Here is a 17,517-nt window from a genome sequence, read left to right on the forward strand (position 1 = left end):
TATCTAATTTCAAAACGTAAATCCCAATATTTCTAAAACTCAGCGAATTATTTATATCCAATGCTATAATATAATTCAACGCTCTAATATTAAAAGATGAACATAGTAATCATCAGAATTCACAGGATGTAACAGCAAATGAAATAGCTTTCACTCAGCGAAGATCACGGGTTACGAAAAGTGTTAAGAAAATATCTGAAATTTTTTTTTGCCGTTTCTAGAATTTTTTAACGGTTAAAAATTCAAAATCTTAATAGTAAAATATGAATACATTAACCATTGGCCTTAAAATGATATAGCAACAAATTCTCTAATTTCGAAATGTATGTTCGAATGTACCTAAAACTCAGCGAATTATTTATATGCAATGCCATGATAATATGATTCAAAGCTTTAATAATAAAAGATGAAAACATTAGCCTCAGGAATTCAAGTAACGTAACAGTAAATGGAATAGCTTTCAATCTGCGAAGATCACGGGATTCGCAATTCGATAAGTGTTAAGAGAATATGCGAATTTTTTTCCTCGCCGTTTCTAGAATTTTTTTAACTGTTAAAAATTCAAAATCTTAATAGTAAAATATGAATACATTAACCATTGGCATTAAAATGATATAGCAACAAATTGTCTAATTTCCAAATTTACGTTCGAATGTACCTAAAACTCAGTGAATTATTTATATGCAGTGCCATGATAATATGATTCAAAGCTTTAATAATAAAAGATGAAAACATTAGCCTCAGGAATTCAAGTAACGTAACAGTAAATGGAATAGCTTTCAATCCACGAAGATCACGGGATTCGCAACCGATAAGTGTTAAGAGAATATTCGAATTTTTTTGTTCTAGCCGTTTCTAGAATTTTTTTAAAGGTTAAAAGTTCAAAATCTGCATCGCCTGAAAACGCTTTCATTTACAGCTAAGAAGAAGAACAAATTTCTCATAAATATCAAAATAACAAATAAAATATGGCTTCAAATAATCAACAAATAAATAATTAAGTGACAAAATAGAGCATTCTCATTATTTAAAATATCATTTGATATACATCCTGGGGAGAGGTTTCGCTTTCAGAAATAAATACTCCTTTCATACGACGCGCTTCTCCGGGCCAAAGAGTGGGGAATTCGTTTTAATTAAAGGCAAATTATGAGTTTCCCGAAAACACAAGGAACGACCATTTAATGAATAAGAAAGTCACATCCTGTGCAAATTAGATCGACTCGTTATCCTGCTTCTATCTTCTTTAGGTCGCAAGATGACTTTTTGCGTCATCAACGGCTTAATGAGTTCTCCATGGAGATGCACCAAAAAAAATTGAAAAAGGGAGAAACCACCGTTTTGATTTACTTGTGACGTAGAAATGACATTTTTTTTTATTTGATTTTTGTGTTTCTGTTGTTTTACCGTCCCTGAGCTGCCACTGTAGTTTTGCTTAGAAGTGACTAGTGAGTGTTTAAAACCTTAAGAATATAATTTAGTTATTTTTCTTTGAGGCAAATTTGTTTTTGTTTGATTTTTTTTCTGTATCTATTGTTCATTTATTTATTTAAAATTTAATTATTTTTCTTGATTTGTTCATTATTAGTTCTTATTTAGTTTTACTATTAATTTCTTATATACTTCAGTTATTTATTTAGTTTTTGGTTCGCTTCATTTATTTGTTTTCTATAAAACGGTTATTAGAACGAATTCCTAAAAAATAATAAAAATAATTTTTAAAAAATACGTTTCCATTTGTATACTAAGGAAATGAAAAAGTTTTTGTCAAACATATGGATGTCAAAAAATGTCGTAAAAATTCGAAGTAGTTTTTCATAGAGGAATGTTTATTTTTGATTGAATTTTTTCGTCTATTTCTTTTTTATTTATTTATTTAAATATTGATTATTTATTTATTTTGTATTAATCTCTTTATTTCTTTAATTTTAATTATTTTTTATTAATCCTTATTGTTTAGTTTAATTTGTTTAATTTATCCTTATTTGTTGATTTCTTTTAGTTACTTTTTTGTTACATTTCCTTTATTTGCTTTTTAAAATGATTATTGCAGCGACTAATGCTAGGTAAAAATAAATAAATAAATTTAAAAAACGTACTTTTATTCTAAAAAGTCATAAAAATGCATGATATTTTTAGAAATAATCTTAAGCAAGCTGGAATTTCAAAATATTTGTAAATTGTTTAATAATTTCCCATCGCATGACGTTTAATAAACTTTCATTTCCTTATAGTACTATTAACAGCGCTTCATATTTTGTAATGTTTCTTTGATGTCCATGTTTTTGATAAAAATAAATTGTCTGCTTTCATGGCATCCAAAACGAGTAACAGCATAACAGTAAAAAGTAGATATCAGCTAAAATCAGAAATTAAGAATTTTATATTATAATTTAAATTAATTATTTTAATTATGTCAAAAAGTATTTTCTTATTTCCTGGTGCTATTCCGTATCAAACTTTGTCTAAAGGCGCAAAAATAAACTTAAAAAATTAATGGTAAATAAAGAGTTTAAATAAGCAATCAATCATAGAGTTTTGAAAAGATAATCAAGTATACCGGGTGATTCAAAAGTCTGTTAATATTTGAAAATGTAATAATTTACGGAATAATGTAGTTAGTGAGGCAAAAATTTACACACATGCTTGAAATGACATTAGGTTTTATTGAAACCAAAAAAAGTGCAAAAAACACCAATACATGGGTCTTCATATAATAACAAAAGTAATAATTAGCATAACAAATGGTTTTTAGAAAAAAATTGTTTTTTTTTTTTTTTTATTCAAATGCTCAACATCTCGATCGTCATTTGTCAATAATACCTGTAGTCGAGGAACAATATTGTGAACAGCGCAACACGGCATATCTGTAGGTGTGGTGAGAAATTGTCTTCAGATGTTGTCTTTTAACATCCATAATGTGGTCGGACGATCGCGGTAGACTTGCGGCTTCAAGTGACCTAACCAAGTCATGCAACGGGTTTCCAAGAGAGCTCTAAGATGTTCTATAGCCCAAATTCTGCAGATGCGGGAGTTGACTGACCCTCGGAGTTTGAAATGGGCTTCGGCGGTTCACAACATAAACAATTATCACCTTTTCCTATTTCTTGCAGTCTTTTTTTTTTTTTCGTTTTCATTAAAAACCCATATCTTTCCAAGCATGTGTGTCAATTTTTACCTCTCTACCTACATTACCACCTCTTTACCTATCCGTGAATTAATGAATTTTCAAATGTTAACCCTATGGCTGTGTAATTCTTTAAAATCACTATTTAGATGCAATGTTTCCAAATAAGTTCAAATGTTGTTTTCAAAGAAAGTGAACTGATAATATATGTTACACGATAATAATATAATATAACAAAAATCTGTAATCGTAAAAATAAACACTCTAAACTGCGAAAAACGCAGGATGCAACAGAAAATGGACCAAACGCCAACCCGCGGAAATCGCGGGATACGCAGCTGGAGAGTTAATAGACTTTTGAATCACCCGATACAAAAGCATTTCTTTATTTAAAACTGAACAATATTCATTACAGTTTTTTTTTCACACATTAAGGAATATTTCTTCTTATTTCTATTCCAAGACTAAGTAAATACTCTAAGCGGGCAATTTCTGCTTCCTTTTTAAGTCTCTTTATGCCGAAGTTTACTCTGTAAAAAGTATTGTATTATCCTGAGGATGTTTCTTCTTAACTTTATTATAAAATGCTTCTAACCTAAGAAATAAAGACGTATTTATGGGTGTCTGGATACTGAATTCCATAGTATGACCTTGAATACAAACCTAGTATACTTTTAATATGTTGAGGTGCTAGATCCTTCCTTCCGCCACAGTGGTGGCAAGCTGAGAAAAGACAAATCGACCACGTCTAAACATGGTTTAAAACCACCAAATCTGTTCCAAAATAGCCCTCTCGTTGATTCTGAAAGATATTTTAATATAATAAAGTAGTATTTTACATTTGACAATTTTTTGAGCATTGAGCGCCAGCATTTGACAATTTTAATTTCAAGTTTAGTTTATTTCCGTTTATGCTTTTGTTCATTTCATAAAATGTTTGCGCATTTCTTTTCCTTTTTATATCAATTGCATTTAACATAGTTATGCTTTATTTTTCTAGGTAAATCGCATTCCGGGCATTCGAAATGTACTGTGGCAGAAAGATTCGCTGTGCACTACAACAAATTATGCCAAGAAAATTCCTTGTAAATATGCCTTTCTGAATATTTGAAAAGAAAATATATTTTCATGTTATTTTTGTTTGTTTCATCATAGTTTTTTTTCGTGCTATCGATTATAAATCGTTAGATATATCGTCATCGTTTCCTGATCACATTATTGTGCGTACTATTACTAAATTATATTAGCAGTAAATATTTCATAAATGGCAATTTTATTTTGTAGATAATTAAAAAATTATCCACATTTTATTTATCCACAACCCAAATGAAAATTGTGTTTTCATTTAAATTTCCAAATCAATTGAGGTTTTTACAAAAACGCAAAAGCAATATATTTATCGCGGCTGTAAAGAAGTTATATGTTTGGCCATTTTTAGGTAGCCATGTTGAATCTTGCTTCTGATATTCCTTCTGTCTGTCTCATTTGTGGACTTGAAAGTAATTTTTGGTGAGGTCATGAATATGGGAAGATAGTACCACACCTCACACAAGAAGTTTCACGTCAAATCTTGAATTTGGCATATTCAAGATAGTAGATCCTCATATTGTCATCTACAGGTTGATATCTTTAGTCCTCATATCAACTCATTTTCGTCAGTCATGGAACGTCTTCAAAAGGATCTAATGAAAGCTCAATGATCCATTCGGAATTCCCATAGAATAACATCATCAAAATAACAGAATACGTAGTCGTCATCTTTCCAGCTGAGGGCGTCAACTTAAATGGTTCGGTGACATATTTTCATATTCTAATAGGTCTCTTTTTATCTCAATAAGATCTTAAAGAAGTGTTAAATTTCAATACCATGACATTGAAGAAATATGACATCATTGGTATGGCTTTTGGCTTATCAAATGAGGTGTTTAGTAACCAACGAATACGAAACTTTCTGTGTCACAACGCATCTGTCGGTAACAATATATTGGTCAATGCCGTAGTTGTGAATCATTTCGAAGACAAAAATAGAAAGAATTATTCTTTGTTAGTTCTAAATCATTTCATCAACTCATATTACGAGGTGGCTGTATATTTTTCGTTAATGAACTTGATTGATTACATGTGATCTATGGCAGCTTTTCACTTTGTTTGCGATCGATTCACCATTTCGTAGCATGTTGTCTTCCTGTAGACGATTCACCATTTCGCAGTATGTTGTCTGTTTGTAGCAGACTCATCATTTTGCAGCATGTTCTCTCCCTGAGGCCGACTCACCATTTTGCAGCATATTGTCTGTTTGTGGCAGACTCATCATTTTGCAGCATGTTCTCTCCCTGAGGCCGACTCACCATTTCGCAGCATGTTGTCTGTTTGTGGCAGACTCATCATTTTGCAGCATGTTCTCTCCCTGAGGCCGACTCGCCATTTCGCAGCATGTTGTCTGTTTGTGGCAGACTCATCATTTTGCAGCATGTTCTCTCCCTGAGGCCGACTCGCCATTTCGCAGCATGTTGTCTGTTTGTGGCAGACTCATCATTTTGCAGCATGTTCTCTCCCTGAGGCCGACTCACCATTTCGCAGCATGTTGTCTGTTTATGGCCGACTCACCGTTTCGCAGCATGTTGTCTGCCTTTGGACGACTCACCATTTCGCAGAATGTTGTCTACCTGTTTACGATTCTGCTTTGCGCAGCATGTTGTCTGTCTGTGAACAATTCTGCTTTGCACAGCATGTTGTCTGCTGGTTCCCACTTGAAAAGAGTGACATAATTTCATAGTATGTTGTCTGTTGTTCATATTCACCATAACTTGATTAACTAATATTTCATAGTGAATTTCACATACTAAAATAATCTTAGCCGAAAAGAAGTGTTGCATTTTACATTTTGCTCTTCAGTGAGAGCTTATTCGCGCCGTATCTCAATATCCAAAATGGTATAACACGTCTGAAGTTCATTTAACTTTTTCAATAATTGGACAATTAATGACGCCTGTTGCCACTCCGAAGAAAAAAGAAATTTTTACCTTTTTTACGACTTTTGCATATAAATCAATTAAAAATAAAATAGCTTCTTAGCTTCTCTTTTGAAAATATCGATGATCTCACTGAGTTTATAAGTTATTGTTTAAAATAAACTTATTGGACCGAATGCTGAATATTAAAATTTTCTGCCTTTTTCAGTAAAAAGCATCACAACAGAGCAAAGAGTTTTACACTTTCAATCATCATAAAATAAAGCAGTTTTTTTAATTTTTCTTTTGCACATTGAAATGTTTTTGCTTTAAAACCAATTCTCTGTTATGATATATTTTTTTAACCAATAAATAACACTATCTTTCATGCAATAATAAATTATAATGTTTAAAAAGAAGATAATTTTTCACACTACTAATAATATAATTAAATTGACTTTCGCATAGATTAGTAAAGAACACCTAAATTTTAATTCCTTCTTTTTTTATATACATTTTATATGCACGATAGCGTAATTTTATCTTATAAAAATACTTATGAGTAATAAGAAACCATTTATTTCCCACATCAATATCGTTTGTGCGCTATATATCTAGCAATAAAAGTAAGCGTAAAGCGGTCCCCACCATAAAATTCGTGACATTCTCTGTCTTTGAGTTTTCAGTTGGTTATACCCTAGATAATAATGGGTGTATCTAATCCCGAACAAAGTAAACAAACGGCACTATGCCATGAAATCTTTTTTTCTTTTTCTTTCTCTCTCTCATTGGCATCTACGAATATTTTATTGCATTGTTTCAGAATGTTTGTCGTCATAGCAATTTCGAGAGTTATAAAAGTTTATTTTTCTTTTGAATATTTAATAAAACATTCAAGAATAACAGCTTTTTTATGCAAATGTGTCCGAAGAGCAGTAAAAAAAAAGCATTTTTTGGAACAATCGATTAAAATGGAACGTAGAATAAAAACTAAATATTTATGCCTGTGTTCTGACTGAATAAAGAGCTCCTATTGGTCGTTCGCTTATGTTGCCACATTACAAAGCCTAATTGGATTAAGAAGGCGTTTAAGGTTGCTTTGCTTAGAATAATAAACTTCGGTGTCATAAATTTTTTATAAACCGCAACTACCGCAAAAAGTTGAAGGGATTTTGTGTTGTGGATTTTTTTTTTCTTTTTGTTCAATAATTTATCCAGGGTATAAATTATGTAGTAAGATTCAGCCATTACTTTACAAATATTGTAGAAACAATTGTCTGACTAAAGAAGCCATAACTTATTTTTGAAAAAAATTAAGAAATAAAGGAAAAGTATTTCATAAAATTATTAATTAAGTATAAGTATTAAAATAATTAAAAAGTATTAAATAAGTTATTAATTTTTCCATATGTGCTTCATTTTTTTGCCAATTTTTTTCTGTCTTTATTTCTACAAACAGAATAAAAGAATAAACTTTAGTTTGATGGAATTCGTTATGTTATTTTTGTACAAAGATTTAATCCATTTCGGAGATGAAGAATTCATTATATTTTACTTATTTCATTATTAACTAAGCTTTACAAAATCTACATCGACGATGCTTGTATTCTAGCGGTTTTTAGATAAATATATACTCATTTCTCATGTTAATTAATTCTACACCGAACTTCTTATTAAAATTAGATTTGAAGACATTGTAATTTATAAAGTAGATATTATTTTCAGTAGATATTAACAAAAAAGTAGATGTTATTTTGTTACTTAGATTGATTTTGTAGAAAGACTCATGTAAATTACATTTTATTTTGAATATATTCATTATCCTGCTTATTTATTTTATCATATTAGATTTAAAATAGGAAGCAATAAAGCTTGCAAAATTCCATTCATTCAACCTTCCACTCGCTTCATGACATGCAGGATCGGATTATGCCTTTTAGTTGCCCTTGGGTAATGGAAATCTTCAAGACCCTTTTCCATTCTAAATTTTCAAATTCAAATATTTTATTGATATTAATTTAATCTTTATATAAGTAGTCTTAAGTAGCAAATTTGGATGAACTGAAATAGCAAAACGTTTAATTGCAGATCATTTTCTGAAACGAGGGTTTTCGCTTATTCGTGTATGTAAAAAAAATCGAAGTGAGATTTAAGAGTAATTTGAAATGAAGCAGATAATATTTAATAATAGGGTCGAACATTGTTTTTAATTTGTAAAGCACTGACATTTTTTAAATTTTAAAATAACAAAATATAAAACTTGCAAACGTTGGTTTATTGGGATTGGTACTGGCATAATGCTCCAAAATTAACTTAAACAATATTTGTTTTTAATTTAAGTAAGTTTTTTTGCGCGGCTTCTATAATTAAGCAATAGTGCTAAATTAAGTACTATTAAAATATAGAAAAAAAATTAATTTGGAGACCTCTCAAATTTATGAAACCCCGTAATAGTATGAATATAATACTTAAAAGTAATAGTATCAATGCTTTGTAGTACTTGTTTGCATACAATATTTGATACTGGAATATAGTCATATTGATTTTTTTTTGGGGGGGGGGGGCAGGGAGAGCTAGGAAATTCATGCAAAAATATTATTAGAATTAGTGAGTCTTGAAAATTGAAAATATTACACAAGTACATAAGTTATACAAGATATTAAAAGAAATTGAATAAACATTTATTTCCGTAAATATTACACCTAGAGGCATACCTCTAATTAAAAAGTTTCCTCAAATAAGGTGACCAATTGTATGGATGCAGTTTGGTTTCTGTCAGGGTTGATAATAAAAAGTTAAAAAGTTATTTTTACACTCCCAATTTTTTTTTAAGTTTCAGTTAGTAAAATTTTTTTATAGTGTTTAATTTTTCATAAATAAAATAAAATTTTACTTTATTTTTCATAAATAAAGTAAAATTTTTTCATAGTGTTCATCTGTGCACATACAAAATATAAAACTTTTGTCAACAATATTTGTTATAATGTATTTATTTTAAAATTTAGAGGTACCTATCACAAATTGAGATGTAAAAAATAATTTTAGAAATGTAAATGTTTGTAGTACAAAAAAAGTAGTTTGTAGTAAAAAAAAAAAAAAAAAAAAAAAAAAAATGTCACATTTAAATATTTTTCTAGTACTATGCCATTCAATCATCTTGATTTGAAAGAAATTTGCTAACATACTTATTAGTGTTTATTTTAAATGGTCAAAAGCTGCATCTTCGACTTTATAAAAAAAAGGAAGAAAAAATTAAATAAATACGTTAATCTCTTTAAACTGAAAACCGCTGTTTTGGGGGATTTTCTACAAACAACTTTCACTCACAGAGACAAAAAAGATAGTTTCCTCACATCACCGATGGCACTGTGACTTCAGCAAGACGCAACTCCTGATTACAGATAAATGAAATAGAAATATGACCATATACATTTATTAAAAACTTCTTAGATAGAAATTATAATAAATAAAATTATTTGAGGGAAACTGAAAAAATCTCGAAACACATTATTTAAAACTCCTCCCTAAGGCTTAAACTGGAATTATGTCCCCAAATTGTACTTCCTATACTAAACGAATAAGCATTTGACTTATATAAACTGTGTTGGTATTTCACATGTCAGTTATTTTTGAGAATACTGAGTAGTTTTTGTTTTTTTCAGCACTGACCAGTTTGCAGCCAGCTCCTCCCTGCTTCGTTCTGCCTATGCAGTATCAAGAATTCGTCAATGTGGCCGAAGCACTGGGCTACACGACGCAGTGGCTTCTGAAACCGCTGACAGCCATTTCGGGCCCTCGTCTCGTCGACATCTTCTCTCCCGTCGGACAGGCAGAAATAGACGAGTAAGAATCCAAACCACATCTAACTTCCCTACACTCGCTATAGTTTTATAATATACCTTATATAAGATCAATATGCCTTGTTTAGATGTAGTTACAGGACGATAAAGTGTAATTGATATTGTCTGGCCAACATCACTTTAATTTGAATCGGCAACTGTTATGATAATAATAATGAGCTAAAGCTAAAATTTTAATGATTCTTTCTCTTTTAGAATTTTCTGCATCATATAAAACTAGTGCAAACTCGATATAATTTGTATAAATGGTTTCTTGAATTTAACATCTCAAGTGTGCTTGGCTTAGATATGGTTTGAGAACACGAAAGGGTGATTGATATTGTTCGATCGACATCAGTACATTTTGATTAAGCAACTCTTTTAAAACTGAGTAAAATCTAAAGCTTTAATGGTCTTTCTCTTTTTATCTGCTCTTATAGAAATGTCTACGTCATATAAAATCCTTCGTATAATTTTTTTTTCATAAATTCTACATCTGTAGTATATCTGATTTATATGTAACTTGAGGACAATAAAAAATGATTGATATATCTTTATCATTTTAATTTGAGTAAGCATTTCTTATAATAATACTAAGCTAGAGTTAAAGTTTTAATGCCATTTCTTTAGTTATTTCTCTTTTAAAAGTATATACATCATACAAAACTCTTACAGATTCGATATAAATATATAAATGATTTCATGAATTCAGCATGTGTGGCTTAGCCAACATACTTGGCTTTGATGTAGATAGAGGATAATAAAAAGTAATGGATGTTTTTTGATCAACAACATTACATTTTTTGTGAGAGGACTCTTTTAATACTGGATTAAATCTAAAGCTTGAATGGACTTTCTTTTTTATTTGATATTTCAGAAATATCTATATCATATGAAATTCTTGCGCATTCGATATTGTTGAGTAAAATATTTCACGAATTCAATATATTGTTACGAAATTTCCGGGGTTCGTTTGGATAGTGGGGGTTATATGGTGTGAAGAACACTCAATCACCAGGCGGCAGTAGAAAATAAAACATCGACGTTTATTTACACGAAGACACACAGGACAAGCACAAAGACGACAACTATATACAGCACAGAAGACGATTATCTTCAGCCGAGACGTGCAGCATACAACAGACTCTACTGCAGACAGTAGCACACAGCTTAGTTCAGCACTAGCTTCACTCCGTCGCTGCTCCGCTTATCTCTAGAAGGCCAGTTCTTTATCGTCGATTCCGACTACTCTTCGACTCCACTGGTTCACGACTACCCGGTAGCGGCAGGACTGCTTCCTTTTATAGGTCACAGGAGGCGGGGCTAGAAGTCTCTCAACCAATCAGGAACGTTCGAGGCGTATCTCCGTTCCTACTGGACGGACCGGAAAAATTCTCGATGTTTCGGGTATAATCTATTTGGCGCCAAATTCGTCGCCAAGTCGCTAAATGGTCGCCAAGTTTGTCGCCAAGTTCTGGGACCTCCTATGGAACCCACTATGCTGGGAAGCAACATCACAGATTCGTAACAATATGCAGTATCCCGGACTTAGATGCATTTAGAGGCTGATAAAGAATTTTGATATTGCTTGATCAGTAACGCTACAATTTGAGTAAAAAACTCTTCTAATATTGAGCTGGAATTTAAATCTTTTGTTATTCACTTTTTACTGCCATCGGCCCGAAGCATAGAGAAAGTATTGCAACCATCAAAAAATTCCTATTTAGATTTTGACGAATCTCCACGTTTCATGCCTCCATGAATCTGAAAAATGCATTTTTAGCATTATATCTGTGAATGCGATAACTCGAAGACGCTATGAGCTAGACGACTGAAATTTGGTACATGCTATTACGATCAAATTTGTAGATTTCGATCAGATTTTGAAATTCATTCGCAGGAAATCTGCCTGACAGATTCTTCGCGTACAAGTGAACTAGATAATTACGAAACGCAAAAAGCTAAGTATATAAAATTTGGTACACAGATTTCCCATTAAAAATATAGGTACTTGTCAAATGATGAACCAAATCCGTCAAACGGTTAACCATCTGTTGGTTTATGCTTTCAATTCATGCAACGCAATAACTTAAATCGTTTTATTTTGTGTCTACAACTGCTTATTACTACTGTACTTAAAAGCTTATTGTACTTAACTGCTTATTACTACTTTACTGCCTGCCTGCTTAAAAAAGCCCTTTCATTTGACATTTTCTTCTTTTATCCCTTTTACTTGTTACAAGATTGGTCTGTTTAAATGATACATACTTTCTGCATTTGAGTTACTGTAAAACAATTTTCTTTAGAAAATTAATACAATACGACGCCGATACTTACAACGATTTTGTCGGTACTGCTAGGTTCAGCGGCGGCGATTTTACCGTAAAACCACATAACCCCCGCGTTGAGCAATAGTTTACTATACTTAAATGCTGCTAGAAGCAATCAAAAATTAATCATATACTAATATACCAGCTGGCATACACTACTTATACATTAAGGAAGATGCGGAAATGGGTACATCGAATGTTATATAACATTTTGCACTATTATAATAGGTGCCAAACGGAATTGGATCATGGAATTGTACATAAGTTTGTATACTCTTCTTATCAGTCAATGAATGCAGCAACTGCCACATCGAGTACTATATAAAACTGCACATAAATAATATGACGATATCAACAAGAAATGAATCAAGAACCAGCATATAAAATTATATACTCCTTTTATCAATCAATCAATGTAACAATGGGTGTATCAAATATTATATAAAACTGTACACAAATATTGGGATAAGTATCAACTGGAAATATATCAGTAACTAATACATAACCTGCAATACATTTCTTATTAATCAATGAATGCATCAGTTGTTATATATTATACACTGTACATAAATATTATGAAAGGAATCAACTGCAAATGAATCATGGGCTAGTTGACTAATTGGTGCACTTCTCTAATAGACCATTGAAATTGCTGCTATGACTGCTATATTGAAGTATTATATAAAGCAGACATGCAATGTATTTATAATTAGCTGTTTTACTTACTAGCCACGTGATTTTCAACTTATGTATACTCAGGAGTAGCAATAAAACAAATGGAAACAGTTTACTTTCTGCCGAAATCCATTAACAGAACGGTTGTTGACTTGAAAATTACTGTTTTTGCCTCCGGGGGATATACGTGACGAAACCAATGAGGATAATGATTCTCATAATAAACGTATGACATTGTAAGAGATTTCTAGTTATTATTTTTTATTCTATATATCTATTACATATGTTATTACCTTTAAACATATAGAAAAAAATCGATCGTCATTATTGTATTTAAATTGTCTTCCATCCGTGTTTCGAAATATAGGTGCTTAGGAATTTTCGTATTTTTGTTGAATTTCAATGGCAGATTTGTCCATTCTGACACAGTTAATTTTTTTTTAAAAATTGTTTTAAACTTATTTAGTATTAAAAGGTCCAAAATTTATTGCTCAAATCTGAAAAAGTAAATTTTAAACAAGATGCAAAGTTTAAATATATTTGTTTATTTGATAATATTACTGTTCATTTCAGATATCCATGCCTATCACTTGTGGGAATTTCTAATTCAGACGGGTGATGTACAATGCAAAAGAAGAGAGCTTCTTAAATACCAAATGTAAAATATCCATGCTTAAAAAAACGATTTGTAATATCTATATAAGAAGTGATCAATGCAGTCCTTTTATGTCGTTTAAATTCAAAACTGTGTCACTTATAGCCAGGGAAGTAATGTGTACATGTAGTAAAGTAACTGTCCTGAATTTATTGAGAGAGGTAACATATCCCTAGTGGCAAAATAAAGAAGTTACAAAGAGTAACTCAAAAAATAAAGGATGCCAAAACTCCAGTTAAAAAAATGTGCACTATACCTTAATGAAGAAAGAAAAACATTCACCTAGTTGTCTATAAAACTGGCATCGATATTGGGGATTAAAGTTATGAATATTCCGGGACTTGGAAAAGGATTCATCCTAAAACTAAAAAATGTATCCTCAAATCACTTCAAAGTGCATTTTTCAATATTTTTTTAATTAATATTCTTCATTGTTTAAATTTGGTTTTGGAAAAACTGCTGTTTCATAAAATATTTGGAAAAACATTTGTAAATTTTTCGAATTGGGAATATTAACTCTGTTGTGTGCCATCTGTTGTGTGGCATTGGAATTATCTCATCTCTATTGCATGATCACTTTACTATACCTGGACTCTAAATATTGGCAATAGTTGTTATCGTTTTCACATTAATATGAAATAGAAGGATTTTAGTATAAACCCTGTATTGTCAAGAGATGAATATGCATTTTGGACTGATCTGATAATCGCTTATTTTAAGTCTAAAAGTCAAAGCAGATGTACATTTGTGTGGCAAAACCACATTCTAAATTTTATTTATGCAGTTCGAGCTGTTTGAATTACCTTGTTCCCATACCATAAACAAATAAGTTCACTGATAGTTACCTCTTTCTGAACTTCAACAAAAGTCAAATACTCGTCTACATTTTTGGTACTACTACAAACCACATCTAACTAGTTTCCATTTTAAGTTACCATCTTCATGAAAAATGAAAATATTCTCAAATCTATGAAAGCAAAATTGAAGCGCTTACAATGAATTCTATGCCTTCTATTTTTATCCACATACGTTTACTTATTGTTTTGGCTAGGGATGTTTTCAAAAACAGATGTTGGCTTTGTAAAAATATATCAAGTAATTCTTATCTATTTTTAAAGATAATTCATCTGGGATTAGTCTTAATATTTTATTCATTTCTAAAGTTTTCCATTGAGAAAAATTCTTAATAGCATGGCTGGAATGTTTTATTATTTAAAGAATAAGTTTTGAAGCTTATATGGATGAGCTGCAGTTGTTTTATTTTGGAATTTCATATAAAAGTTTAAAGCAATTTGAACAATTTTTGTGAATACGTTTCAGACTTGTATCAACAGTTTTAACATATTTTATGTTGCGTTGATTAAGATCAGTCAAATATAAGGGAAAATGATAAGGAATGTCCTTTGCTTATCCCCACAAGAAATAGACCTCAAATTTTTTCATAATCGCTATCCAAATCATTTGCAAATTTAGTACTTGAGGCTCTAAATTTGTACTTCCCGCGCTGAGTTTCTAAATCTCACAAATACGTACTTTCCAATACAGAAGGTCTCACAATACTTTTCCCCTTGCACAAGTAGGTATTTTTTTTTAATTTCCTGCTCCACTCACATATTGAATGCTTTTTTTATGTTAATACTTGTAATAAAACGTCTCTGCAAAATATTCACACAACAAATGAATCACGCATAGAAAGTGATTAAGCTTTGATAAGCGGTCATGCTGCTCGATATCTTTCTGTAACACTCACATACTGACATGATGATGACAAATAAAATGAAACGAAGACGAAACTACCCAAATGCTTGTCTATGAGACAAACATAATGCTTACACCACAAAGATAAATGAAATAAAACGAAACGGCCATACCTCTCGACGTCTTTTTAGGCATTCACATAATAAGGGTATCATATAAATAAATAGTTAAGTTAAATTAAATTAAAGAAAGACGAAGTGGTCAGTCTGCTCGCCATATAGCTAAGACATTCACATAATGCTGACATTACGAAGATAAATTCGAGGTCTGTTCGAAGTCTATGTAAAACATTCACATAATGATGACGGAAGTGAAATAAAACGAAACGACTCCTTGATATCTGTCTGGGGTACTCACATAATAAGACATCACGAAGACAAATAAATAAATGCAATAAAACGAAATATACCTGTAACGAATATACCTAAGACATTCACCTAATGCTAACTTCAAGTAGTTGAAATGAAGCGACCAAACTTCTCGAGGATGGTCTAGGACACATACATAATGAACGATTTCCCAACAATAAATGAAATGCCATGCTCCTAACTAGGATATTCACATAATACAAGTATCATGAAGACAAATGAATAAATGGAATAAAACGAAGACGAAGAAGTTAGTCCTCGACATATACCTGAGACACTCACATAATGCTGACATCAAATAGACGGAACAAAGTGACCAAACTATTCCTGTCTCACATAATGATGATATAACAAAGATAAATGATATGAAATGGCCATGCTCCTCAACGTCTGTCTAGGGTTCTCTCATATTACGGATATTACGAAGAGAAATTAATAAATGTAATAAAAAGAAGACGAGGAGGTCGGTCTGCTCGACATATACCTGAGACACTCACATAATGCTGACATCAAGTAGACGGAACAAAGTGACCAAACTATTCCTGTCTCACATAATGATGATATAACAAAGATAAATGATATGAAATGGCCATGCTCCTCAACGTCTGTCTAGGGTTCTCTCATATTACGGATATTACGAAGAGAAATTAATAAATGTAATAAAAAGAAGACGAGGAGGTTGGTCTGCTCGACATATACCTGAGACACTCACATAATGCTGACATCAAATAGACGGAACAAAGTGACCAAACTATTCCTGTCTCACATAATGATGATATAACAAAGATAAATGATTTGAAATGGCCATGCTCCGCAACGTCTGTCTAGGGTTCTCTCATATTACGGATATTACGAAGAGAAATTAATAAATGTAATAAAAAGAAGACGAGGAGGTCGGTCTGCTCGACATATACCTGAGACACTCACATAATGCTGACATCAAGTAGACGGAACAAAGTGACCAAACTATTCCTGTCTCACATAATGATGATATAACAAAGATAAATGATATGAAATGGCCATGCTCCTCAACGTCTGTCTAGGGTTCTCTCATATTACGGATATTACGAAGAGAAATTAATAAATGTAATAAAAAGAAGACGAGGAGGTCGGTCTGCTCGACATATACCTGAGACACTCACATAATGCTGACATCAAGTAGACGGAACAAAGTGACCAAACTATTCCTGTCTCACATAATGATGATATAACAAAGATAAATGATATGAAATGGCCATGCTCCTCAACGTCTGTCTAGGGTTCTCTCATATTACGGATATTACGAAGAGAAATTAATAAATGTAATAAAAAGAAGACGAGGAGGTCGGTCTGCTCGACATATACCTGAGACACTCACATAATGCTGACATCAAATAGACGGAACAAAGTGACCAAACTATTCCTGTCTCACATAATGATGATATAACAAAGATAAATGATTTGAAATGGCCATGCTCCGCAACGTCTGTCTAGGGTTCTCTCATATTACGGATATTACGAAGAGAAATTAATAAATGTAATAAAAAGAAGACGAGGAGGTCGGTCTGCTCGACATATACCTGAGACACTCACATAATGCTGACATCAAGTAGACGGAACAAAGTGACCAAACTATTCCTGTCTCACATAATGATGATATAACAAAAATAAATGATATGAAATGGCCATGCTCCTCAACGTCTGTCTAGGGTTCTCTCATATTACGGATATTACGAAGAGAAATTAATAAATGTAATAAAAAGAAGACGAGGAGGTCGGTCTGCTCGACATATACCTGAGACACTCACATAATGCTGACATCAAGTAGACGGAAC

The 17,517-nt window shown here is 31.6% G+C and overlaps 1 protein-coding gene across 3 annotated transcripts in view; it reads left to right on the forward strand.

Moving 5' to 3' along the window:
- The window catches only part of LOC129987574 (cadherin-like and PC-esterase domain-containing protein 1), a 373,319-nt gene that overhangs the window by 255,235 nt on the left and 100,567 nt on the right, over positions 1-17,517 (forward strand). For all 3 annotated transcript variants that reach the window (XM_056095568.1, XM_056095666.1, XM_056095622.1), the window contains 2 exons: positions 4,128-4,212; positions 9,741-9,921. In XM_056095568.1, coding sequence (XP_055951543.1) covers positions 4,128-4,212; positions 9,741-9,921 — 266 coding nt within the window. The remainder of the gene's footprint in view (positions 1-4,127; positions 4,213-9,740; positions 9,922-17,517) is intronic.

This window comes from Argiope bruennichi, chromosome 1 (assembly GCF_947563725.1).
Source record: "Argiope bruennichi chromosome 1, qqArgBrue1.1, whole genome shotgun sequence".
NCBI lineage: Eukaryota > Metazoa > Arthropoda > Arachnida > Araneae > Araneidae > Argiope > Argiope bruennichi.